The sequence below is a fragment of the Miniopterus natalensis genome, chromosome 9, assembly GCF_054644295.1.
Source record: "Miniopterus natalensis isolate mMinNat1 chromosome 9, mMinNat1.hap1, whole genome shotgun sequence".
Classification (NCBI taxonomy): Eukaryota; Metazoa; Chordata; class Mammalia; order Chiroptera; family Miniopteridae; genus Miniopterus; species Miniopterus natalensis.
This window is the reverse complement of record NC_142089.1, coordinates 20,344,092-20,370,955: the sequence shown is the minus strand read 5'-3', so window position 1 is coordinate 20,370,955 and position 26,864 is coordinate 20,344,092. Positions and strand designations below refer to the sequence as shown.

Sequence of the window (26,864 nt, the reverse complement as noted above, 5' to 3'; positions counted from 1 at the left end):
GCGCCGCCGCCGACCTCCCGGGGGCCGCCCCCGGAAGCCCGCTGGCGTCAGTTCCGCTGCCCCGGCTCGCCCGACGTCCAAGCCTCGCCTTTCCGTCCCAAGCTGAGCGGGCGCGACGTCGGTGCGAATCACGCAGGGGTGCCCGGAAGCGGGCGCCGAGTCCAGGCGGAGCCTGGGGTTCACGCGGCGGGGTGCGGGCGGACCCGATTCTCCTACGGTCCTCCGCTGGGTCGTGCCAGCCCCAGACAACACGAAGGGGTGGGACTTCGCACCACCCTGGTGCAAAGCGGTGCCTTTCTGAGGTGACGTCGCAGAAGGCGGTGTAGCTTATCTGGGGAGGAGCCTACCTGGAGCAGCGCCGGTTCGAGGTGCCTGGCCCCGGACCGGCAGCCGGCAGGGCCCGGGGCGAGAACGTCTTGGGCCGAGCCCCTCCCTCCATGCCCAGTTCGGGCGGCCCCACGCACCACCTCCTCAGCAGGCGGTCAAGTAACCGCCACAGCTGATCGCTCTAAGGCCCTAGGGTTGCTTTCACGACGGGGGTGGGGTGGAGGGGCTGGTGGTGGTGGAACAGTTTCGCTTGGGAAATGATTAAGAAACAGGACATTACACAGATCACATGGAATAATTTCCACGTTTAAAACTCTTTTAATAGCGATTCGTCACACTGAGAAGACCCAAACTCGTTTCCAGGGCCAAAACGCTCGGCGTAACAGGGACCCTGCCTTTTTCTAGCAAGACTTGATCACTATGCTCTACTGGTCTGCGAATTCCCCCAACGGCAGAGCGCTTCTTTTTGGCTTGAAGCCTCTGCGCTTCGGGTTCCCTTGGTCAGGAATCCTCTCCTTTCTCTCCACTCTGGCTTTCTTATACCTCAGACTTAGAGAGAGCTTTTGCGTACTGTGGGGCACCCCTTTCTCCATTACAGTACTCTTGTCCCAAGCTGTAATTTGTTTTTACTAGTTTATTGTGTGCTCCCTCTCCCACTAGAATGTAATTGTAAGATTACCAGGACCAGCACATCAACTGGCAAGTAGTAGGTCCTTATTTTTTGTTGACTTTAATGGTGATACTATTTTATTCAGGCTGCGGAATTATTCACCGCTGTGTCCCTAAGCATCAGTAATAAACTTTTGAAAATCAAAGTACATTCTTTTTTTTTAAAGCTTGGGACAAGGGAGAAAAGGAGAAAAAGTACCCTATCATAAATGTGCCCCCCCCCCCATCACTGTGGGACTTTGGATCAATTACTTGAGCTTCTAAGCTTCAAGTTTCCTAATCTAAAAATTGAGAACATGTAATTTACTTGAGAATAACATGTTCTCATACATGAGTTAGGCAATGTACGTAAAGCACAAAGAAAACCCTCCCTAAATGCTAGTGAATTTAAAAAGTAGTTATTTTAGTTGCTATTTTAGTATTTACTAAAATGGTTACTATTATGTTACCATTTTAAAGCACTTATTAGATGCACCTACCATAAACATTTCATAAATTGGATTCAAACTCACGTCTGAGTCCAATTCCTTCTAATTTCTTCCTTCCCATTCTTGTACCTTTTACTGAAAATGCCCTCCCCAATTAAAAAATAACAAATGTCACCAGATGAAATACTGTATCTTCAAAATTATTTTCAATTCTTGACTGTAAAAAACCTGTCTATGGGAGCATTTAACAGGGTAAACACCAACTGTTGTGCAAGGGTCTATCACATCTTCAACCCTTAATTCTGGAACTATTCCCTAAATGATTGTAGGCTTCTTTGGGGTGTTTCCCAGAGTAGACATGGTGATGGTGATGAAGCCTGGAAGTGGGCCACTGTCTTTGTTGACACTGATGGAGCAGGATTTGGACCTAATTAGGTCCAATTTAATAAATGTCAATGCCTTCCCATCTACTTCTGCTATCCAGGGACCCAACCTCTTTAGAGTGAGCCCATATGAAAGACTCATAAACTGTAATATCAAGAAATGAGAAGGCAAAAAAGTTTGAATGATTCTGCCAAAAGCAAAGTTGTATGAAGCTTACCCCTGACCACATGCACACCCGATTTTTGGGTAACCTCATTCCCAAATGAATCTGCTCTTAAGGGCATACAGGAGGGTCTTTGTACATCTTAACTGTCACATCCCCAGTGCCTAGAACAGTGCCAGCGCCTGGCACATAGCAGCATTCCATAAATAGTTGTGGGATGGATGAATGAATGAGTGGGCTTCAAGAATGGAGCTCAGGAAGTAAGCTAAAACTTTGTCCTTATCCCTTGTGGCACTGGTTGCTCTCGGGAGTATAAAATAGTACAGAACTCTCAGTGGCAACAAAATTACTGCCTGCTAAATGCTGCATTCCTAGGCTCCCTGTTCTAGGTAAACACCATCACTGGATGCAACTGAATGGAATCCTCTCCTCTCACACAGGCTGAAGTTAGTTGATGTGATGAATTTAAATCTCTTCTCCTAAACCTTAAGTTTTTAAACAGCAGGAAGCAAGCTACAGTTGAACCTTGAACAACACGGGGTAGGGGTGCCACCCCTGCGCAGTTAAGAACCTGTATATAATTTTTGACTCCCCCAAGATTTAACTATGGTCCTCCTTGGGGGATTGGTTCCAGGAACCCTAGGTATACCAACATCCAAGGATGCTCAAGTCCTTTATATAAAATAGTGTAGAACAATGCATATAGTGGACCCTCAATGTCTACAGAATCCCAATGGTAGATTGAAAATAGTTTTCGATCCGTAGCTGGTTGAATCTTCATATGTGAAACCTGGAAATACACAGAGCTGACTGTATATTTACTGAAAAAAAATCCATATATAAGTGGACCTGTGCAGTTAGTTCAACTGTACTTTGTACTGCAGCAGGACACAATATAAAACATACTGGCTTTAGGGACAGTCAAAGCTGAAATTGAAGGCCCTCTGCCACTATCTGTGATCCTAGAAAAGTCACTCTCTCTCAGCCTCATATTCTTCACCTGTAAAAACCAAAGGACCTACGTAGAGCAGACACTGTTGGATACCTACCCAAGCCCTTATCCCCTTCTTTCTTCACCTAACAGACATGACTTGTCTTTCTAATCCACAATTTAGAGGGTAACTCCTAATTAATCTAAGCCGCTCATGATAGATGATCTCTTTTGTTTTGCCAATGACAGGAGTGGGAAGATAACCCATTTCTAGACACGAGGCCAGATCTGCTGGGGCTTCCAGGGATTTTCTCACTTTAAAATGAAACGCTGGAAAGAATTAAGTCCCTCTTCTCTAAGACACTGTTTTGTCAGCATCTCCTTCCTGGAATTACAGTAGCCATCTTGGAGCCCTAAGGTTAACTAGTATGAGCATAAACCAACACCGAAGACAGCAGAGTAGAAAGATTTCAAGAACCTGGTTTGTTGGTATTATCATCAAGCCATTAAGTTTAGCACACTTGGAGCCATATTAAATGACTTCTTGTCATGTGGAAGTTTCCTTATTTAAGTCAACTCAATCGGGGTTTTGTTATATGCAACTGAAGTTAACTGATAAGCTCCTTCACATGAAGGCTTGAAGATGCAATTAAATAAGATAAACTGATACTGTACAAAACACCTAGTCTGAGCACTTCAAAGTATCCAAGCCCCTCCTTCTTTCCCAGTTCACTTCCATTAATAACCCATAGGCCTTTTTAAAAAACTGGCTGGGTGCTCTCACTACCTCTTTTAAGAGGAAGGTTACTTGCCTTCAGAAGGTCGAGGAAGAGGGATGGAGGGCTGTTTACAAAGGTCCCTCAAGATTTCTTTGTTCCCAAAAGACATTGTCAAGAGGACAGTAGTGAAATTGCTGCAGCTCAGTGCAAGAGGACAGTGTATAAGCCACACTGGCCTAAAAAACCTAAATATGCTATTCTGGGGAAGGCAGTTATGGGGCTTAAATGGAGAACTAACGTACTTCCTCCCCAGCAAGACAACTCTGCCAACTCCTCCTCCTTGACAGAGCTGTTTTACAGGAGACAGGAGTGCTTCTGTCATGCTCTGTGCATCTCCTAGGCTTGCCAGGTTTGCTCGGCCCATAGCCAGAGGAATAAATGTCTTGAAAACCAGAAACAAAGGGAGAACTATTTGAAACAATTCAATCTTACTTGCCATTCAAGCAATACAGACAGCAGTCAGGGAATGGCGCAAATTCAGAACATGAAAATAGTCTTCTCTTTGCAATAATCCTTTCCTTTAGTCACCAAACCCTAACTGCCATGAGATTGTGCAGTCTGTTAAGCCAAGAGATACTCAACAAATATCTAGCTTTACTCTGCCCCAAGCCACTTGTAGACAAAAATGTGCTACAAATATATGTTGCCAATTAACAGGGCAGAGGGAAGGCTGCTCAACAAATACTGAAAAGGGATGTCCAGAGATGCTAGGACAAGCCTTAACTCAAAACGTTGAGCCCTAGAACCAGATAAATCAGGCCTTGGGCTCCCACCATATTTTTGTCTTTAGCAATGATCATTTAATTTTGAAACTTTTTCTTTTACATCAATCTTTTTTTAATATTTTTTATTTTAATTTTATTGATTTTAGAAAGACAGGAAGGGAGAGGGTAAGAGAGAAATATCAATCGGTTGCCTCCTGCACATGCCCCAATCAGGGATCAAACCTGCAACCTGGGTATGTGCCCTGACAGGGACTAGAACTGGCAACCTTGACGTTTTGGTGCAGGGGACGACACTCCAACCAACTGAGCCACACGGGCAGGGTTAACATCAATAATTTATAAAACTGTAATTTATGGCAAAGTGCCATAATGATCATCCTCCCCCTTGCTCGGCTAAATACTTTATTTCTGCTTCACTAAGGGTCATAAATTTAAGCCTTATTTCAATTGGGAAATATCTCCATGTTCCAATCTGCTCTTCAAGTCGAACCAACCTCACTAACCCTTGCTGCTGAAAAGGAACATGGGTGGCTTGCTCCCAAGGGACTCTGGAAGGTGGTAGCCACAGGTTAGTTCTGCAATTTGAAAAGTCACAACACTTGGCCTCCAGAGGAATGCTAGGCCCACTTACACACACTAGCTGCCACTGAAAATTTCTCAATGGACTCTGTGTCAGAATCCTCCTCTGAGCAACCTTTCCACCGAGTAACAATGCTTTAGCAGTACCAGTGAGAAATGCCAAACGCTTGCATGCTTGACAACTATGCCATCAGCTGAAGGCATAAAACATTAGAACGTCCATGTTGGGGTGAGAGTGAGAGAAAATGATGATAATCTGGTTAAGTTTCTGCTTACCTGAAGATTCAGAAATGCTGAGTCCATCCTGTACACTCAATATCACATTAATCCCCCACCGCCCACACCTGTTTTTATAAACCACAGATTTCTAGCTCATTTCAATTCTATTCACATATGCTATGGCCCTAAGATGACAAAAGTGAATAGAATGTAGTTTCTGCTCCCAGGAGTTCACAGGCTCTGGGGGAAACAAGTCATGAAAATAAATAGAGCAAGCTGCTAAGTACTACAGAGTGCACTGGAACACCATCTATGACACTGGTTAGAACAAAATTAGGTTTGTTTATTTTATTCTTTTACAAGTATCTCCTGAGAACAGGAGGAAGCTGGAGGTGGTAGTGACAGTTGTGGTGAACAACTTGGAGGACCTAGTCTTAGCCTTATTCAAATTAGGTTTCTCCAGTGCTCATTTTCAAGAAACACTGGAGAATGACCATAAAGTTCTAAAATCCCAGAGAAGATGGGGTGGAGGATGGTAAACTGAGTAGAAAAAATACCCCCTTCTCACTGCAGTTCATGTTGTTAATCACACCCTTCTTGGATTCTATTCCACTCTCTTGATTTTTCTCCCACCTCATTAAATCAGCCAAAAATATACAAAATATCTACTAATGATATGACAGTCACCTTAGGTTCTGCTTCTCTTCATCCCTTAAGTTGTGTTTCCTAGAGTTGTATACAATGTTTCTCTCACTCTATTCTTTTTCTAAATCACTTTGTTCATTCCTATGGCTTTAGCTATCACCTATATAAGTATGAATCCCATATCTATAATTGCAGTTTTGTAGTCTTCCCTGAGCACCAAAACATAAGTGTTTACTGGAAACTTTAACCTCATTGCCCCATGGGAACCTCAAAACTCAGTCTATACAGTGCCAATTGCCTTTCTTCACAAAACTCACCAGCTTCCTTCTATAGTCTCTTCTCTTCCTGTCTTGGTTAGAAGAATGTCCCAATACACTCACTTGTTCAAGTGGAAACCTGGGCATTAGCCTCTACTCCTGTCTTCCCCTTCCATCATCCGTTCAGTCCTATTAATTCTATCTCCTGAGTGTTCCTCAAATCTACCCTCTTGTTGCTAAAGCCTTATACCCTTATTCCAGTCCTTCATTCTCTCTCTTCTGTATCAGGGGACTATTTGACTACTCATATCCACAACCAAACTTTAAGTTCCTTAAGGAGACAGTTTTCCTCATTTTTGAATTGTGCCTGCCTTTCCCCCAACAATACTGCTGAACATAGTACTTCGCATCTTGAAGAATAAATGGAGGCCCTGCGAAGTATAATTAGATGCAATCTGTAGTTTCAACACTCTCAAATTTGTTTTATCCACTTTCCTCCTTTAGAAGTATGGTTCTGTTCTTATAACAATCTATTTTTCTAACCTAAAATCTATCAGAGATGTAATTAATCCCAACAGTTTTCTTTGCTAATAGGAAAAAAGAGAGAGAGAGACCGCACTTTAGAAACAGAAGCCACTGTTGTCTTTATAAAACACAGAATTGTGCTGCTGCTGTTGCTTGCTTTAGAAGGAACTGTACATTACAGCTGCTGGGATAATTTTACAATAGACTGGACAAGGTACAGCTCAAAGCAGGACACAAACACAAGTCTCAAAGGGAAACAAATGCAAACAAGTACACAGCTGTGGGGCTCCAGGGACATTTCCCTATCCATGCTGGACTTGAGAAGTTTAGAAACTAAAGTGAAACCCAGAGTAGTCACACAAACCCACCAGATGGCTGCTAAGTGCCAACATCACACACCATTCAGGCTGGACTGTGTGCACAGGAAAGTCATTTCATTTTTCCTTATTGCTACTACACCAGGGGACATGGTGCATTCAATATATTGTCTTTACTTGCACAATCCTTGGAGTTTATTTTCCTCTTTAAAGCAGGAAATCTGCCTTCCCTGTCTTATTCTGATTTGTTTTGAGCCATCCCTCCACTCCTTTTCTTGGGCTCCCAAACAGCAGCCAGAGGGTCTAAGTCAATAAGAGTAGAGTAAGAGGAGAGCACCAACCTAGCCTCTCCCTGCTCAGGGAGAAGGCAAGTCCTAATAAATGGGGGAAAGAGAAAACCAGAGCATCCCTTCTCCCCAATCTGCTTAGAAGGCCAAATAGAAAAGAGTGCCCTGCACATCCCTGCCATAATCAGACTTTAAAAAGGAAGGCATCCCAGCTACCATCCTGGATTGGCCTAGGCCCCAATAAATATAAATAAAAACAGCTTCCCCTGATGTAGTTTCCAAAACTGCATTTTGGCTAGTTTGAGATGACTTTCTACCCTGAAGGGGAAAGAACTTCCATCTTTCGTTATACATGATGCAAGGTCTAAAACACTGCCCTACTCTACCCACCTTGCAGATATCCCGGGGGCCAGCTAAGAAGCGTCTCCTTGGCTGCCCATCTTGAGTACTAAGTCTCATTTACAGAATTCTAGACAAGAAAAGGAAAACTCCAAGAACAATGTTGCTTAGCCAAAGAGGAGCTATCTACTAGGTGGGAACCAGGAGCTTTTTAGGGAGGTTTTATGCCTTACGTACCTTCTTCTTCAGCATTATTCTAAGCCTAAGTTCCCAGCAACAAGAGCCCAGGCTTATCTCCAGAGGCCAGCAATAGCACCTCAACACCCATTAGGTCAGGCTGGACTGGAAAAATGATCAATGAGCAGTGCTCTCCTTTCCCACCTTTTATCTAAATTCTCTCCATTCTCTTCCCATCACTCTCTTCTTCCCCCATGTCCATTCCTTAACCCTCAACCCTGCATACCCAAGTAGTTCAATCCTAACAGATCCTTGGAATAGGGGAGTCCCAGGTAGAGAAAAATGGAACCAGATCTAGAAAAAGCAATGGGAGAAACCAACTCCAAAGAGTGGACAGGTGTGGAAGTTCCTAGAGGCCCCTGATTTCATACCATTTGGGAAGCCTGCTGCTCAATCCTGGTGTAAGCTTGAGGGCAGTTGCCCCAAAGAGGACATCACTGGGCTCAGGAACATATTCTTGGTCTTCTGCAGCCAAGGAGCTAAGCCTGACCTTGCCAGCTAACAGAGAGATCATTGTAGCCATGCAGAGAATTCATCATCAGGCAGGCAGATCAGCAAGCAAGCTGAGTGAATAGAAAAAAAAGAAAAGGAAGCCAGGGAAAGAGAGAGGAGGAAAAGCAAGGCAAAAGAGTGGAACAGAGGGAGCAAGAGACTTGTCTAAAAGGACGAGGCTGGGGTCATCCCACACTTCGTCAGAGCTTTAAGTAAGTCACACCACCTAAACCAAATCCAAGAAAGCCAAAGCTTGTTGCCAACACCAATTCCCAACCTGCATGCACCACTTTTCAAACAAGAATAATCCTCAAGGTCAAGGATATTTTTCAAAGATTAAAAAAAAAAAAAAAAAAAAATCAAAGCAAGAAGTCATTTTCTTGCTATTACCCAAGCTGCTGCTCTTGCTTTTATTTCTTGGATGGCATGTACAATGCCAAATGGCTAAAAAATGCATTTCAGGCCCCAGCTCCAAACCCCACTGGAGAGAGTGAGGCAAAGAGAAAAAGGAAAGAAAGCAAACTTGTTGCTGAGAGTAGGTGGCTACCACCAGCTCCCTATGGATATTTGCAAATGCTGGTGAATGACTGGACCCTCCAGGAATAATGCCCTGATCCTAGCCCCAAAATGCACCCAAGAAGAGAACATGCAGAGCCCAATGTCCCAAGAGAGCTCCCCTCCTCTAAGGGTGACTGAACATGAAGTAGACAGTATATGAAGGCGATGGACAGGGCAGATGGAGTGTTGACATCACTCTCTTTAGGCACTTGTGTAAGGAATGTAGGCTGTCCAGTGAGCTAACTCCTCCCAGAGCCCTCCATTCTGTTCTTCAGCTGGGCTGTGCCCAAGGGCACCCAATGTTACAGCCAGTAGGAAAGTAAAAGAGGAGTTACTCAACAGTCCTGATGCCTTCCTCCATAATCAATGTTTGTGCTACGTTTTGTGAAGTCACTGAACAAAGTGGCCAACCAGAACGGAACTTGGGAGAGACTGTTTTGCATAGCAAATCTGGGTCTGTACAAGGGCTGCTGGGGAGGGAAAATGGTAGCTCTAACTGCACAGGCCGGGATTCAGACCGGCCTTCCTCCGGCTGACCTCCAAGCCTGAGCTAGGTCTAAAGTGTCATGGCTTTATCACCAGATTGGGGCAAACCCAAGCCCGGCTCCTTAAAAACAGTAATTTCCACACTGAAGCTGGAAGTTCTCATCCCAAGCAGTGGGAAAGGAGAAAATAAACAGTCAAGGAAAGAGGGGGCCTTACCTCAAGGCCAGCAGGCACCAAGCTACAACCCCCTACTTTTCTAGTTCTACAGGACAGCCAAACCCCATCTCTATCCAGGGAGACAAAAAAAAAACACCCCAAAACCAAAAAAACCCATGCCACCCACTCACATGCCCTAGTGGGAAACCAGGAAAAATTCATTTGTGTAAACAGAAGCAATAGGGAGCAGCAAAATCCCCCAGCCTATTCACAGGACACACTGGAATCTGGGATGAGAACTGTCAAAGTGTCAGAAGACAGTCAAAAGGGAAGGGAAGATGCATTTGCAGGAAAGAGTGCAGGGCAGAGTAGGGAGCCTGTAGCAAGAAAAGGTATTTTCTGCACAGAGGAAAGATGGAGCCTGAGCTCCACCCCTTACCTAGCCAGGCCAAAAAACAAGTTAGGTACGTAGTTCCTTCTAATGGCTCAATGTTTCTGGGATGTAAACTCATTGGGCATTGGAGGGATATCCAGATTTTGGCAATAAACTCAAGTTATGGTATAAAAATAGCATTTAGTTTTTGCTCTTTTTTCTTATTTTAGACCTAAGGATTGTTTGTTATAAGACACCCCAGTTAAGAAATATTGAAACATAAGAGACTTGACCATTGGGGGAAAAGAAGCCAAGAGAGAGAGAAAAGCTATGAAAGTAACTCCAGACCCAGGCAGGTGGGAGGGTGGGGGTAGGACAGGGAGGAAAGGAGGCATAACCAGTCATCTCAGCAGCTCCAGAGACTTGTCAGGTCTGAAAGTGCAAATGTCAATGGATTTTAACCATCTTGAGGTTATAATCTTCTTAAAAGCTCAATGAATATGGAAGTCAATTCCTTTAAATGCAAAATAGCTGGCGCTCTGGCTGGAGGCTTATTGGGTTAGGGGTATTCCCCACCTACCTCCTCTCCCACCCCCACCCCATCCCCCCAAAGAAAGGTACAAAAGGTTGCAGTTCTGCAGCATTACCGTTACAGGGAAGGCACTGGTTACCCACCAGCAGGCGGAAGGAAGACAGGGTCGTGTCACTTCAGAGCTAAGTGCCATAGTGCCTTAAGTCTTATTAGGGGTTGGATGTCTGTCAGGGAGGAGGTGTAAGTAGGGTAGGAAAAGGTGGAAAGAGGAATAAGGGAAAAGGGAGGTGGCAGCAGGGGGAGGAGCAACCAAAACCATTAGCATTTAAAAAATCTTCCTACAAACTGGATTCTTAACCCATTAAAACATCTTGTATCCTAAAATATTGATCTGGGTCTGGTTTCGTTTTTCTTCTTAAACAAATCTAGACCTTTTCTGATTAAGGCTCCTAAAAAATCCTTCCCTCCTCCCACCCACTTTCTCAAGCTCCTCACTTTCCCATCTAAAGTATCAAACCCAAACCTACCAGCTTTTGTCCGCAGGACTGCAGAGTCGAGCCGACCTTACCAAGCTGTCAGGCATGAGTCTTTAGCACTGTGAGTCACATGAGACACTTGTGTGTATGGTGGGCACCGGTGCTGCCCAACTTGGTCCAGTGGGGTCAGGGCCAGATGTGACAAGATGGGGTGGGGGGTATGAGGTGAATATCAGAAATTTCTGGCTGGTGGTCTGGCTTACTGGCCCTGTTCCCCACCCTTTTGTCCCATCTGTAGAAGGAAACAACAAGGCCTTCTGCACTCCTCCCTACCCCACCTCCCACCTCCCTGCTTCCTCTGGATTTGGGCAGCACAGCTCTTAGGGCTTGGAAAACTTTCTTCTATCCAGTGAGGTAACAGCGTTCTGCCTTCAAGCGAAGTACATGGTGCGCAGAGTATCCTGGTGAACCTGCACGGCTTTGGCCAAGGCCTGAGGGTCCCGCCCATTGCTCTGCCCCGATATGTGGCTCCCCTCTCCACTGAAAAGGAAAAATGAAAGAAGTCCTTCCTGGTGAACTGAGCTGCTGCTGATCCCTTCCACCATCCCTAGAGTGCCAATTCCCATAATAGCTTAAGGAAAAAAAAAATCCAACCCAGATTTGTCAGATGAACCCAGAGATACTAAACTGAACAATACCCATTTCCTTCTACCCAAAGAAAGTTGGGAGGGTCTGGTACCAGAGGCTGAAGTAAAAAGGAAGCCAGCCTGATCCCAGGCCTCACCTGTCATGCTCCTTGTCCACTAGGTGATATCGTGCTCGGAAAGCAACCAGGCGGGCATAGTAGGCAGGTGCTGGGATAGAGACGGAGCGTGTACATCGTACATAAGTGTGGCATAGCTGGTACGTCAAGATCTGGAGCTCATCCGCTGTGAAACGGTTGTCATCCCAAAGGACATAGTAATGGGATGGTCGGCTGGTGCCCTGGGAAGATAGGAAGGTGAGGGGTCCCAAACTGGGCAGAGGGGATGGCTGATAAGGAACAGGATCATTGTTAAGATTATGGCTAGGTTGGGAGACCCACCCATGAATAGGCAAACATAAAGTCACCTATGTCATAAAGCACCCTTCTTATGGGCGACTTGCCTAAGATTTTCAAAGTGTATTTCTGGTCAAGTACACTGAGGGCTTATTAAGAGAACCATCCTGATTTGAATGCTACTCAGTGATGATGGATATATTCTAGAGGCAGTGGTAATAAGTAACTAATTTTCAACTCATTGGAAACCCCAGGACATAGCCCAGCTACCTGGATGCCTGCATGGCTGCACAGATAGAAGTCAAACTCAAACGGGTGCGTAATGTTGGTGTCCACAGTGGTCCCAGCTGGGATGTTACCACTCTTCCCAATCTGTATAGAAACAAAGACAACCAAGATCCCAAAACCTGCCTGGCCCTAAGTAGGGCCCCAACTCAGTTCTACTCTGACTCCACCAGAATCCCAAGAGTAAAGCAGAAGCTGGTGTTCTCAGAGGGTACTGGGTCTTGAAATAATGGGTTTCTAAAGTCACACAGAACTGTTTAAGTGCTAGTTTCACCATTTATTAGCTGTGTGATCTTAGCAAGTCATTTAACCTTTCTGAGGTTAAACTGGAGGAGATTATAGTACCTACCTCACAGGGCTGCTGTGAGGAAGACGCCTTGTACAGTGTCTGGCACATAGGAGAAGTTCAATAAATGGTAGTTCCCTTTCCCTTCTCTGGGAGCTGGTCTATATATGGGGTCTATAGGCCAGGGAGCTAGGAGGAGGGAGAGGAAGTATAAGGGAAGGAGGGGAGAAGGGGGAAACAAAGGGAAGGAGGTGGTAGAGGAAGGACCATAAGAGCTAGAGGGAGGAAAGGGGCCAGAGGACAAACAGGCCAAGGACTAAATCCCCACGTTTTATCAAGGGCTTCTTCCATATTGAGAGAAGGGAGACAGGATGGATGAGGGTATGGGTGGCTTCCTCAATCCCTCACTCACTCGCTCATTCTTGTCAGCACAAAAAAGGCGGGTGTGATGGCGTTTCTGCACCACAATATAAGTGATCCCAGGCTGGTAGTCCTTTTCCAGTTTGATGCAGGCATCACGAATGGCCAGCAGCTCATAGTGGAGGATCTAGGCACAGGGTGTGGAGGGAGACAAAGGACATAAAGCTCCTCTTGAGTTAATACATCTTTCCTGAACTAAGGGGTTGACACATAATATAGCTTTTTGCTCAGTCTCCTTTTATACGCCGACACCCAACCATTAGAGCTGATGGGCCCTTCCTGCCACAATCAGCCTTCTATGCAGTTCACCTATTTGTTCCCATTGGGCTGTGAAGCTTGGCATCAGCAGAGAGCACTTACCTGGTTCCTATGTATAAAGAGATCTAAAATCAAGACATAGAACCAAGGTTCACAGAGAAATTACTAAAATCACAATGCCCAAAGTACGGTCAACTTCAGGATCAGGAGGATAATGGAAGTACCCCTGTGACCTCCAAAAGCAGACAAGGTTGGTAACACCAGGAAGAGCAGACACATAGTTCAGAGATGGGTGCAGAGGGAGGAGATGAATTCTGTCCTACAAAGAGGCAGGATTATAAGAAAATACACTACCTAAAGAAGCAGCCTATAACAGGTAAATAACCAAACGCAATAGTTGTCTTGTGGCCTTGGATATGGGCAATAGGGAGTCAAAACTATACAGCAGAAGTGGATAGAGTTTACAATCAATTAGAACTAGATTTAAAACCATGCTGTATCTAGTTGTATTTCCTTGAGCAAGTTACTTAACCCATCTTAGTCTCATTTTCTCCACATCTACTAAAGTTACTCAGAAAACCAGCCTCACAAAGCTGTTGTGAAGACTACAACAGATAATTAGGTAAAAGCATAGAAAACCTAGTAGGGGCTTAATAACTGCTAATTGCTTTGCTAAGAAGTTTGAGTTTTAACCCAAGGCTATGTGAACTAGATATTTCTGAACAGAGAAATGATATGATACATTTATCTGGTATTTTAGGAAACATTGGATGCCTTGGAAGAAATTGAACACAATTGATAATAGCATGGACTCTGGAATCAGACCAATTTGTCTAAATCCCAGTTCTACCACTTACTAACTTTGGTGACCATGAAGAAATCATTTAACATTTCCAAGCCCCAGTTTTCGCATCTGTCAAATGGAATAATTATTTCACAGGGCTACTGTAAGAATTAAAGAGAACACATATGAAGTGCTTAGCACAGTTTATGGCACATAAAAGGTACCCAATAAATGGTAGTTTTATTATTATTCAATGGTATACTGGTCAAGGAGACTAGTTCAGTATACAAGTTTAAACTACAGAATATGAAAACTTGGCAGGCAGAAAGAATACAAGGAACATTATGAAGAAAGCTCAGCAGCAGTGGCCTCCAGACAAGCAGCACCACCTAGGAACTCACCAGAACTACAAATTCTAGGGCCCCATCCTAGACTCACTAAATCAGAAATTCTAAGGGTAAGCTCTGCAAAATGTTTTAACAAGCCTACCCGATCTTGACGCATGTTTATAAGAACCACTGGTCTAAAGAATCAGTCTTCAACATGAACCAACTACTAACAGGCACTGAGGGTCTTCTGTTACAAGAAAAAAGGTCTACAGATGCTTGTACATGCCACCTCTCAGTTGTGATCTCTGCTCCTAAGTCTTTTCCATTTAGCAAAGTTCCAAGTGCCAGTAGCTTAAAAAATGTAGCAGTACTCTGCTACCATTAGGCCCTCTGGCCACAATACGAAGGTTTTTGCCACCTACTGTGTACCTTACCTGAGGGAGCTGGCCTTCAGGAACCCCATCTCGGTAGAAGATGATACGGGTAGGCTTAAAGCGGGTGGACTTGTAGAACTGGATGAGCAGCTCACGCACCATGTAAGATAAGTCTTCAATGATCTCCTGCCGAGGTCGCTGCACCCGCACAGTAGCACAGTAACGGCTGGGATGGGCATCCATACTGCCTACCACCTGTCAATCAATGAAGCAGGATAAGCCTCTAGAACCTCCACCCACCCAACACTGTCAGGCTGTGGATTTGGGCAAAGGCTTCTCAGCAAGAAAACCATGCCACTGAATGAGCAGGGTTTTGGATTCAATGAGTCCTGGTTTCAATCTCTGTTCTATCACACATGCAGAAGTTGCTTAATCCATCTGATCTTTTCCCTCTTTTTAAATAGAGATAAGGATAAGAATACCACCTGCTTGCAGTGCTGTTATAGTACATAGAAAGCACCTTGCACAGGGCCTAGGCCACAGCAGGTACTTGATAAGTTTTATTTCCCTACCCCCTGCAGAGGAAAATGTGAAAGTTTGGCATTACTAGCTTTAAGAATAACCTTATCTAGCCACAAGTTTGTCCTTTCTTCATTCAAGTGCTAATCTACCCAGGAACCATGGTGAAAGTATTCTTGCAGGTGGTAAGAGTGACCTTTTCAAACGGGACAGTGGCCAGAGCCTAGACGTTTCACAAGGAAAATAGGGATAAGCACAGTACAGGGTTTCCCTGCATTTACTGAGACAAGCCCAGTCTGCCTAGGGAAACAGGAGGGTTGAGGATAGAAGGCCTGATCCCTCTAGCAATTCAGAAGCCCCTAGGGACAGGGAGCAGAGAAGTCAGGAGAGGCATTAGAGACAACTAATCTACTAGGTAGATCAGGGGTAGGGATAGGGAAGAGGAAAGGACAGTCTCAGCAACTTAGTAATTCCCTTAAAAGGGATTTCAAAGAAGAGATATGTTCAATACCATATCCCAAAAGTAGGCATGGAGAGAGATAAACTTGAACATAGAGCAAGATTGATAGAGACTGGGCCAAGTCTCTGGCTACAAACTATACTCTCATTGCTCTCACTGAAAAAACAAAAAGCGAAACAAAAAGAAAACAAACAACTCAAATTATACAGTTAATTTTATGAAGCTACCAAGGGAGTGGTTAATGGGGATGATCAGTTGGAAGGAAAAAAATCTTATAAAGATTAAGTGCCAGAGCTAAGGGAAGGAAGTCATATATAGTCTGGGGAGCTCAGAGCTAAGAGGAGAACCTTATGAAGAAGATGCAGAGTGTCACTCACTGCTGTGATAGAAGGTTTTTTCCCATCCCCTGCTGGGGGGTGTGTAACATCTGCTCCCAGGAATATCACTGGCTGTTGAAAGACTGCAGAGCTGAACAAGGAAGAAAAAACAAATGGTGAGGAGACAGGTCTTTTCTTACTGGCACCATCTAGCACCCACTTTGGTCCTCTCTTCCCTGTGTCTGACTCACTCTGCTTGGCCAGGGTCCTATCTTTTCATTAATCCCCAGAATTGTACCTTGCTTGACAAGGGCAAGTGGGCAACAGAGTTCATACCGCTGGTGTGGGACTAGGATGTTGTTTATGCCACCAAGTTTGACATTGATCTTCAGGCAGAGGTTGGACAGAGTCTGAGGTGAGGTCTTCACCACGTTCTTCACTTGCACACACTGTGTAGCCATTCCCAAGAGTGTATCTCCAACACGTTTCACCTCAGCTATGAGCAGGGAGAGAACTGATTAGTGCATTCATAAGTACTTAATGAATGCCTACTAGATTCAGGCAGGGACCACAATGGTGACCAGAAACACACAGGGTCCCTACTCTTATAGTGCTACTACCTAGTGACCAATTTTAAAAATCACGAAAAGTATAACAATGATAAATGCTACAACATGAAACTTCATGTAACTATGACAGCATATAATAGGGGGTAATAACCTAGCCAGGAAAGGACCGAGTTAAGTATTAATTGAACTGAAATCTAAACGTAAAAAAGGACTCAGAAGGGGGAGGGGCGGGAGTTTGGGAGAGAGCAGTCCAGGCAGAGGAAACAGGATGCGAAAATACACTCTGATGGGAGATATCACTATATGTCTGAGAAACTAAAAGGCCAAAGTAACTATAAAGGAGATCAAAAGGACTGACCTGGGGAAGAAATGAGGGTGGCTTATATTAAGAAGATAGTTGTTAAGAAAGAAAGAGAAGCAAACAGATTCAAGAGAGACTACATATGTAAGGGAAAAGAATGTTCATGGAGAACTTCTGTGTTTCTTGCTTTTGTAATAGAATAGATAGGTCATAAACTCTTTCTGAGACATTTTGAGTTTGAAGTGCTTTTTGGTCATCTCAGTAAGCATACCAACTAAGCAACTGGGTATAGTAGTTAGAAGCTGAAGAGCAGTGAAATGGAGATGAAAATTTGTGAAATACTTAGGTGCAGGCAGTAAGTGAAATCATGATCTTGATGGGATTACCAAGGCAGAGAGACTAAAAAGAGAGCTTAGACCTGAATCTTCAGGAACTCCCAATATTTGCAGAACAGGAAGAAGATGAGTCTGCAAAGGAGGAAAATCCAAGAACTAGGAAGAAGCTCAAGACAGTTGTATCATGAATGCCAAGGGAAGAGATAGTGTTTCAAGCAGAAGCAAGTGTTCAACAAAGTCAAACGCTGCTAAGAAATCAGGTAAAATGAGGACCAGAAATGTCCTTTGGATTTAGTGTTTATCAAGGCAAAACATTAATGTATAGAGACAAAAGCTATTTTGGTGATCTAAAGTACGAAGGAGATGTAGGATCAATGAAGGGCTTGGTATATTTTCAATGGAAGCAACTTGAGCATGTTTAAAAAGCAAAGGGATCCTTTCCACTTCCAAGAAAGATGGAGTAGTTAGTGGTAAACCAGTGCTTCAACAGAAAACATTCAGAAAAGTCAGATAAAATATAGAAATCATCTTTTTGAAGGCAGCAGAAATGTACCAATAAGAACTGGAGGGGCTAAAACTCCAGAGAGGGAATCTTACAGAGATGAGCTATCTTCTGCAGCTGCTTATATCCTGGGTACATTTGCTGATTCTAGGTGTGGGCAGGAAGCTGAGATCCCAGGCTTTGCACCAGCAGAGGAACCACTGACAGGGGACAGAGAAAGCAACAGAGATAGACCAGTTCTAAATATGAAAGGTTAAAAAAAAAAATTTTTTTTAAAAGAAAACACAGATTAGTATCTTCATGACCTTGGGATTTCTTAAGTAGGACACAGAAAGTACTAGCCATAAAGGAAAAATATTGATAATTGGACTACATTAAAAAATAAAATTTCTATTCAACAAGACACCTTATAAAAGTAAAAAGGAGCCCTGGCTGGTGTGGCTCAGTTGGTTGGAGCGTCTTCCCATGCACCGAAGGGTTGCGGGTTCCAATCCGGTCAAGGCACATAACCAGGTTTTGGGTTCAATCCCCAGGTATGGTGTGTACGGGAGACAACCAATCAATGGTTCTCTCTTGCATCAATATTTCTCTCTCTCTCCTCCCTTCCTCTCTCTCTAAAGTAAAGGGGAAAAAAGAAAAAAGTAAAAAGGCAAGCCACAGAGCAGAGAAGATATGCATATTCAATAAAAGAATTATAACACTTATAAATCAGTAAGAAATAGTTAAGTCAATAAAAGAAAAAGACTTGAGCAGACTTTACAAAAGACACTAGTAAAATAGCCAACAGACATATAAAAAGATACTCAACCTTATCACTCATCAGAGACATCAAATTAAAAGCACAAAGCATTATCACCAAACCACCACAAGAATGGCTAAAATGAAAAAGCCAATACCAAATTTGGTAAGGAAATACCTAGAACTCTCATACACTCCTAGTTAAAGTGTAAATTTGTATACTTAAAATCCCTCCTAGATATACACCCAATAGAAATGGGTATATATATCCAAAGGATGTATGCAAGAATGTTTATTGAAGCGCCATTTATAAGAGTAAAAACTGGAAACAACCCAAATATGTCCATTAACAGTATAATGGGTAATACACGTAAATTGTTTTATATTCTTATGATGGAAAATTTTAACAAACTAAAAGTACACAAACATGGATCAATCTCACAAACATGCTGAGTGAAAAAGCCAGACACAAATAAAGTACATAACATGTGATTCCATTTATATAAAGTTCAAATACAGGTGAAACTAATCTATAGTGTTAGAAGCCAGAATAACAGTGGTTACCATTGATGGGGAGTTGTAGTGACTGGGAGCTTGCGGTTGTGGTAATGTTCTGCTGCCAGACAGAACTGGGTACTGTTTACACTGCTGTGACACTTTATGAAAATTCATTGAACTGAATACATAAGACTTCTATATGTATATTATACTTCAATAAAAAGTTTACATAAAAAAATGACAATAGTATTAATTTAGTGGAAAGGAGTTAAAAATACTAAGGACGAGACAAGGTATGGTAGATCAAAACTGGGTAAATGTTACACTGTCCTTCTATACTCTCAGGATAACCACAATGCAAATGGACTTACATTGACCATTACAGAGAGAATTCCATTCACTTGGCCTCCCAGGAAGGAAAGTGAAGGTCTTCAGAAGAATTTGTCTGCTCCTCTTATCTGCTGGCTTAATTCCTAGGCAGATAGCCCCACTAACTAAGTAGTATAATCAAGGAACAGCATTTAAGTGGAAGAAACCCAAAGTCCTGATAAAGGTATGAGACTGTAGAGAGATATAACATTACTGACCCCAGGGAAGGGAAAATTCTCTGAGTAAGCACTGCCTTCCCCAATCATGCTGTACATACACACCCCAGGCAAGCCAAAATATTGGATTCTGCCTTTAATGGAGGGAGCCAGAAACATGAATAACTACTCAAGGCAGTTTTCCTAAAAAGTATCTTTATTTCCCATCTAAGGGACATCAATTTAAGGCCCAAGAGGGACAGGGATTGGAGATCAACCAACTTCCCTCCACAAATAATTACTGAGTATCATGTCAGTGGAAGGCTCTACCTTAGGTGTACATATTCAGAGGAAAGGTTTCAGAGCAGAATCACATCTAATCCATACACAAAATAATATCAAGCACAGTAGTAATTGATTAGCAACCCAATCATCCTCCAGGTGAGATGATGAGAAGGCTTCAAGGAGTAAGTTCATTTAAATTGGGACCTGAAGGATGGAGAGAATTTTAAGGGCAAGGTGGAGGATACAAAGTAGAGTACTTAGATATTCCAGGCAGAGGCAAATGATGTGAGTAAACCCAGAGAATGGGAAGCAGACAAGGAATGTGCATTTAGGATATCTACTATGTGCCAGGCATTGTGTTAAAGGCTGCTTTTTATATAATTAGTTCATTAGGCTCAGAAAGGTTAGTTAATTTGCCTAAAAGCCAGTGAACTGGCATAGCCAGGATTAAAATCCAGTTCTATCTAATTCCAGAACATGTGATCGTTCCTGAATGTGTGGCAATGGGAAAAGTACAAGATAAAGCTAAAAAGGTCAAACTAAGATCAGGGCCTTGAAAACCTTTTATTTTGTGAACGGGGGGGACCAATGAAGGTTTTTTGGAGAGGACAGCTACAAAATGTCTCATCCAATAACATAATCCAGAAAGATTTAAGAAGAAATGTTAAAACTAAGTTGAGAAGTATGGGTGGAGAGCAAGACATATATCTTAAAACTATAAAAAAGAACAGTGGAGCTGAAGCAAAGAGAAGACAGGCTGCCTTCAAAGTCTGGATGAAGGTATCCAAAAGCAACAGTGATGCCAAACACAGAAAAGAAAAGAAAACAGCTTACTGGTAGACAGAGAAGACAAGCTACTAAAGAGATGGTCCACCAAAACACTTTATATTAGCAGAGATTGCATTTGCTTTCGTCCCCAATGTGTTCAGAATCTAGCAGTGTTTCAATAAACTCTTAATGAAGTAAAGGAGAGAGGTCAAAGGGACAGACAGGAGAGGCAGAGAGATCAAGAGTTGGATCAAGATTTTAATAATACATTATAGCATAATAATAGGTGATGACTGAAGCAACTGAATGCATCAGAATTTCACAAGAATGTAAACAGAAAGAGAGGGAGAGTATAAATATCTGGAGAATAACCAGGTAGTTCTGGTAATGACAAAAACAAGTAAGGAGAAACAGGAGAAAATATCAGTAAGTCAAGAAAAGAGAACTGAGAAAGGTTACTGGTGACCCTCTGCAGAGAAAGTTTAAGAGAAAGATAGAAGTAAACTAGACAAGAGGCAAAGGATAAATGGCTGATGAGGAAGTGGGTGTACTCAATTCAAAAAATCTGATCAGCCCTAGCTGGTTTGGCTCCTTGGTTGGAGTGTCAGCCTGCAGACTAAAGGGTCTTGGGTTTGATTCTGGTAAAGGGCACGTACCTCGGTTGCAGGCTCCAAGCAATCCCTGGCCCTGTTCAGGGCATATGCGGGAGGCAGCCAATCAGTGTCTCTCTCTCACATCAATGTTTCTCTCTCTCTCTTCCTGCTCCCTCCCTTCCACTCTCTCTAAAAAAAAAAATCAATGGAAAAAAATATCCTTGGGTGAAGATTAACAACAACAACAAAAAAGTTTGATTGAAAGAACAGGATGACAAAAATTAAAGGAGATAGCAGATTGCAGTAATGTGCTCTAGGATGGGAAATCTGACGATTTTGGAGGCTTAGATGGTACGAAGTCCCAACGTTAGCAGGATGGCATATGAACAAAAGCACACACAGATTGAGGAAGGTAAGGAGAGAGACCTCTTCCTTTGAAGCAGAAGTGGAAAGAGAAAATGGAGTAAGAGAAAAGTACTGAGCTAAAGATGTATATAGTCGTTCCTATTCTTTAAAAAGAGGAAAAGGGAGAAAGAAAAAACTTCTCAAAAAGTCCAAGTCATTCCCAAGCAATAATAGAACCACCACACATTCTGCTTGAGTGTGCAGCACTATGTCCTGATAGATGCCTCCCTTCCACTCTTCTAAGAACAGAAATCTGGACTAACCTATCTCTGTATCTGGCCCGGCTTAGCCTGGCAATAAAGACCAGCACAGAGAGGACTACAGTAAATGTTACTGGAAGGCAGTGTGAGAAGTTAAGCAGGATCTGGGATGACTCAATGGCTCATACAGGGTGGTATTTCTCCTATAAGAGGAGCACTAACATTAAGGAACAGCTCAGCTCTGGCTAGAGCCAAGAATCCACACTGAATTCTGCCTTGGAGCTTCCAGGGAACTACCCTGAGAAGAGGTCTATCATCTTAATCTTATCACTGTCCCAAGAGAACTGTACCATACACTGGCGTCTTCCCTGGCAGGATGACGATGATGAGCTGAAGCCCAGAATAGGTGTTCTTGAGATGCCGGAACATGGGCTCCACGCTGTCTGCCCCCTGTGCATATTTGCAGAAGCAAGGCTGGCCCTGGATGGGCATCCCTGCATCCTTGGAAATCTTCCGCAGTTGGTCTGTGAAGTTCCTGTAGCACAAGTATGGTCATGACAGGAGACAGTAAGTCCCACTTTAAAACCTCTCACCAAATGCTTCCATCTTAGGTTCCTAGCACTATGACAGGCTCTGAGAGATTCTGAGATGAATGATAATGATCACAGCTCATGTCTAAAACATTTATAGTTGAGTAGGACAAGATAGTTTGCTAAGTGTTCAATGGTACATGCAGAAAGCTGGAGAAACTCAAAGAAAGGACCTGCGAGAATTCTCAGGGTCCTCACCATATCCCACTCAAGCAGCTGTTCCTGTGCTGTTATAAGTGCATAGCAATAGGCAGATGCCCTCTGACACCCCTGGCTGGTGTGGCTCAGTTGGTTGGGTGTTGTTCCATGCACCGAAAGGTTGCCGGTTCAATTCCCAGTCAGGGTACATGCCCAGGTTGTGGGCTTAATCCCCAATAGGGGGTGTGCAGGAGGCAGCCAATTGATGTTTCACTCTCACATTGACGTTTCTCTCTTTCCCTCGCCCTTCCTCTCTCTAAAAATCAGTAAAAATGTACTTTAAAAATTAATAAAATAAGGTTCCAACAGTGATTGGAACATAGGAGATGCTCAATAAAAACAATCCCCTACTGGTTCGAGGCTGAGAAAGAATAATTAAACAAGCCTCTTTCCTTTGGTTTTAGGGCTTTACCCTGGAAAAGAAAGACAAAGTTGGAAGAGAGGGTACACATGCAATAGATTTAAGAAATTAAGCTACATAAATATAATTACAGATTGAAATGAACACCAGGAAATTTAATTTTTGAAAATCCTGCATTTAGATTAAAAGCAATAATGTACAAACAGAGAAAAAAGCAAATCGTTTAGGGGGGTGCTATTATCTAATGTATAAATATCAACGTAATTGGAAAACTCCTTTAGTGAGAAAATAAGTATTTTTCACATACTTAGTTAAAAAACACAAGAAAGACAAATACTGTATAATACTGCTATGTAAAATTTAAAATCACTTATATATATATATATATATATATATATATATATATATATATATATATATATATATATAAAATGTATAAATTGGATAGGACGGTTATAATAACTCATGAGAGAAGGTGCATCAGAATGGAGGAATGGGACCAGGTTGGAGGATGTAAGGAAAATCTCAAATTTACCTATAATATATGTATTTTTTTAACTTTTTTTTTGATTAATAGATACACTTTTTTTAAAAAAATATGTATCTTGATTTCAGAGAGAGGAAGGAGAAGGAGAGAGAGAAACATCAATGATGAGAGAGTCATCATTGATCAGCTGCCTCCTGCAGGCCCCTAGCTGGGAATCAAGCCCCCAACCCAGGCATGTGCCCTGACCGGGAATCCAACCGCAAGCTCCTGGATCCTAGGGTTGATGCTCAACCGCTGAGCCACACCCAGCAAGGCTACCTATAATATTTTATCTACTTAAATACATATATATATATGAGACAAAACTTGGGATGATGAATACATAGGTGTTTGTCATTATTATTCTATATATTTTTTAATTTTTCAAAGTAAATCTTAGAATAAAGAAATACAAACTAACCATTATTTCATGTAAATAAGAGCCAGGACTCTGATGGACTGTTAACAGTATTTTTTTCCATTTCTCTTCCATTATATACAACTGAAATGTACCTACTAAAATAACTGATGTGTTAATAGATTTAAGAAAAGTGGTAATTCAAGAAAAGTGGTAGTCCCACCCAGCCGGCATGGCTCAGAGGTTGAGCATCGGCCTACAATCCAGGTGATCACAATTTGATTCCAGGTCAGGGCACATGCCAGGGTTTCTGGCTCTATCTCCAGCAGGGGGCATGCAGGAGGCAGCCAATCAATGACTCTCTCATCGACATTTCTCTCTCTCTCTTTCCCTCCCTCCTTTCCTCTCTCCCTTCCTCTCAATGAAATCAATAAAAATATACTTATAAAAGAAAAAAGAGCCCGGCCAGGTGTGGCTCAGCGGTTGAGCATCGACCTAGGATCCAGGAGATTGAGATTCAATTTCCAGTCAGGGCATATGCCCGGGTTGAGGGCTCGATCCCCAGTTGGGGTCATATAGGTGGCAGCCAATCAATGACGATTCTCTCATCATTGATGTTTCTCTCTCTCTCTCCCCCCCTCTCCCTTCCTCTTTATGAAATCAATAAAGATATATTAAATAAATAAATAAATAAATAAATAAATAAATAAATAAATAAATAAATAAATAAAGAGAAAGAAAGAAAGAAAGAAAGAAAGAAAGAAAGAAAGAAAGAAAGAAAGAAAGAAAGAAAGAAAGAAAGAAAGAAAGAAAGAAAGAGATGGTAGTCTCAATCTTCTCTTTACTCTAGATCATTTGGAATATTATGTCCAGTGCTGGGAGTCACAAAGTGTTAGAAGTCTAGAATGGGGAAGGTCTTGAAATCCTATGCTAAAAGTGATATATGGCTGAAGTATAGGGACCTCTTTAACCAAAAGAAAAATTCTGAGGGTTGACCCTAGTACTCCCTCATCCATCCCCAATGGATTGTTTGTCAAAATAATGGGACAAGGGAAAGACATGGGAATAAGACAGAAGCATACAGAGAACAGAGCTATCAACAAGGTGACACAAAGGCATAAAGACAGAGAGCTGGGAGCCTTTCCAAAACAGCCCTCCAATGCTAAGCCAAAACTAGAAGCACCCTGGCTCAAATGGGGCTAAAATACCAAGAACCCAGGAAAAGGGACAAGAGGAACCTATTTCAAAGAAACTACAATTGTGATGGTAGTAGTTGGGTACCTGTGAGGAGACAGGGGAGAAGGGGGAAAAGGGGAGCAGGCCAGCAGAGTCCCCACATGCATCAGGGGCTGCTGTAACTAATTCTTATGAAAACCCCCAAGGCCAGCTTAACCCACCAGGGCCACATCTCTATTATTCTCATAACTGTCCAAGGTGGACAGCTCTGCCAACCCTTCCTCAGCCTCAGAGTACACTGACCCCACCCTAAATCCATAGAAATAAGAAACCACCACTTTAAAAGAATGCAGAAAATACCAAACTGTACACTTTAAACGAGTGAATTTTGTGGTATTTGAAATATATCTCAGTAAAGCTGTCTTTTAAAAAAAGACTGCAGGGGGTCCAGCCAGTGTTGCTCAGTGGTTGAGCCTTGACCCATGAACTAGGAGGTCAAAGTTTGATTCCCGGTCAGGGGTCAGGGCACATGTCCAGGTTTCGGGCTCAATCCCCAGTAGGGGGGCGTGCAGGAGCTAGCCGATCAATGACTCTCATCATTGAAGTTTCCCTCTCTCTCTCCTTCTCCCTTCCTCTCTCTGAAATCAATAAAAAATTTTTTTTCAAAAGACTGCAGGGGAAGAGTCAGTGACTTCTTCCACTTAATTCATTCACTCACTCAAGACCATTACTCCCCTAACCTGTTCCTTTAAACCATCTGGCTGTATCACTTTCATCATTTCATCATTGCTGTCTACTCCTACAGAGGCCTTTACAAATCATATTCACCTAATTCGGGTTACTTGGACCTGACTGAACAAATTTTATGCACAGGAGAGGATAACTCAGAGGACCAGCTGGATAAACTGCTCTTTTTTGTTTCCAATTAGGAATGTAAGCTTTGAAGCCTCAGATCTGATTTGATCCCAACTCTGACACTTTCTTGATATGCAAACTTGGTACAAGTTACTTAACCTCTTTGAACCTCAGTCTCCTTAAATGGAAATACCACCACCTACTCACTGTGAAGATAAAATTAAAAAAAAAAAATTAGGTACAATGTTGGCATAAACATTATAGTCATTACTATTTATTATCATGTTAATAATTATAATAAAATAATTCAAGCCTCCCTTAGGAGATTCATGCCTTGAAATCATCATTTCTGAACAGAGAAGGCTCCTTATCAAAACTCCTGACCACAGATCGACAGAAAAGGAACAGGCAGAAGTTTGAGCCAGACAGCACAAGGAGGCAGAGTAAAAAACTAGCAAGAACACACAGATTAAATCTTGGCCTCCCAGGGGTAGGGAAAAGTAGGCAACTCTAGGGTCCTTTCCCACCCTTCCATCCATACACCCAGCCCTGCTTACTTGAGCACCTCTTCTCGACACTGTTTTTGGGGTGCGAAGCAGGCGATGGCCCAGACTTTAATCTCAATCCCATTGTAGAACTGTTTCCCCCGCATGTCCCAGACACCCTGATTGGGTGTGGCAATGGCTCGGTTCTGGAGATAGGCAAAGGGGGTGACCAGGTGAGCCTCAGTAGAAGCAGGTGGGTAGGGGAGCAAAAGCCCCTGGCTATACAACCCAACCTCCCCCCAAAATGCCCCAGAGATGTTGTCTGGCCCTGACCCTGCTCACCCGGCCGCCATATTGTAAGATGGGCGCCGGCAGCACTCGTCCTGTCACCTCCGTCATGTCATCCTTCACTTTGATCCCAAATTCCTGGATGTAGGGATCTAGGTTGTAGCTGGCATTCTTCATCTGCAAGACAAAAGAAGGGGATCTCAGGAGAGTAGCAGCTTGGCAATAATCCTCACCCTCTGGGTCCCAAGTAGAATGACCTGGGCAGCTGAGACTAGCGAGAAATAGCCCTAAAAATGGAAGGAAAGTGGAAGATGATAAAAGTGGGAGTGGATAACAGAGGGAAGTGATATAAAA

At 42.9% G+C, this 26,864-nt stretch overlaps 1 protein-coding gene across 2 annotated transcripts in view; it reads right to left on the bottom strand.

The window, feature by feature from the left end:
• Positions 1–5,526: 5,526 nt before the first annotated feature.
• LOC107541290 (argonaute RISC component 1) overlaps positions 5,527–26,864 on the bottom strand; it is a 38,080-nt gene continuing 16,742 nt past the window's right edge. For both annotated transcript variants that reach the window (XM_016218324.2, XM_087820308.1), the window contains 10 exons: positions 26,565–26,687; positions 26,295–26,428; positions 22,024–22,208; positions 16,292–16,451; positions 16,016–16,106; positions 14,720–14,914; positions 12,907–13,041; positions 12,194–12,295; positions 11,669–11,868; positions 5,527–11,424 (listed from right to left, as the gene is read on the bottom strand). In XM_016218324.2, the coding sequence (XP_016073810.1) occupies positions 11,316–11,424; positions 11,669–11,868; positions 12,194–12,295; positions 12,907–13,041; positions 14,720–14,914; positions 16,016–16,106; positions 16,292–16,451; positions 22,024–22,208; positions 26,295–26,428; positions 26,565–26,687 (1,434 nt within the window). In that variant the 3' untranslated portion in view covers positions 5,527–11,315. The remainder of the gene's footprint in view (positions 11,425–11,668; positions 11,869–12,193; positions 12,296–12,906; positions 13,042–14,719; positions 14,915–16,015; positions 16,107–16,291; positions 16,452–22,023; positions 22,209–26,294; positions 26,429–26,564; positions 26,688–26,864) is intronic.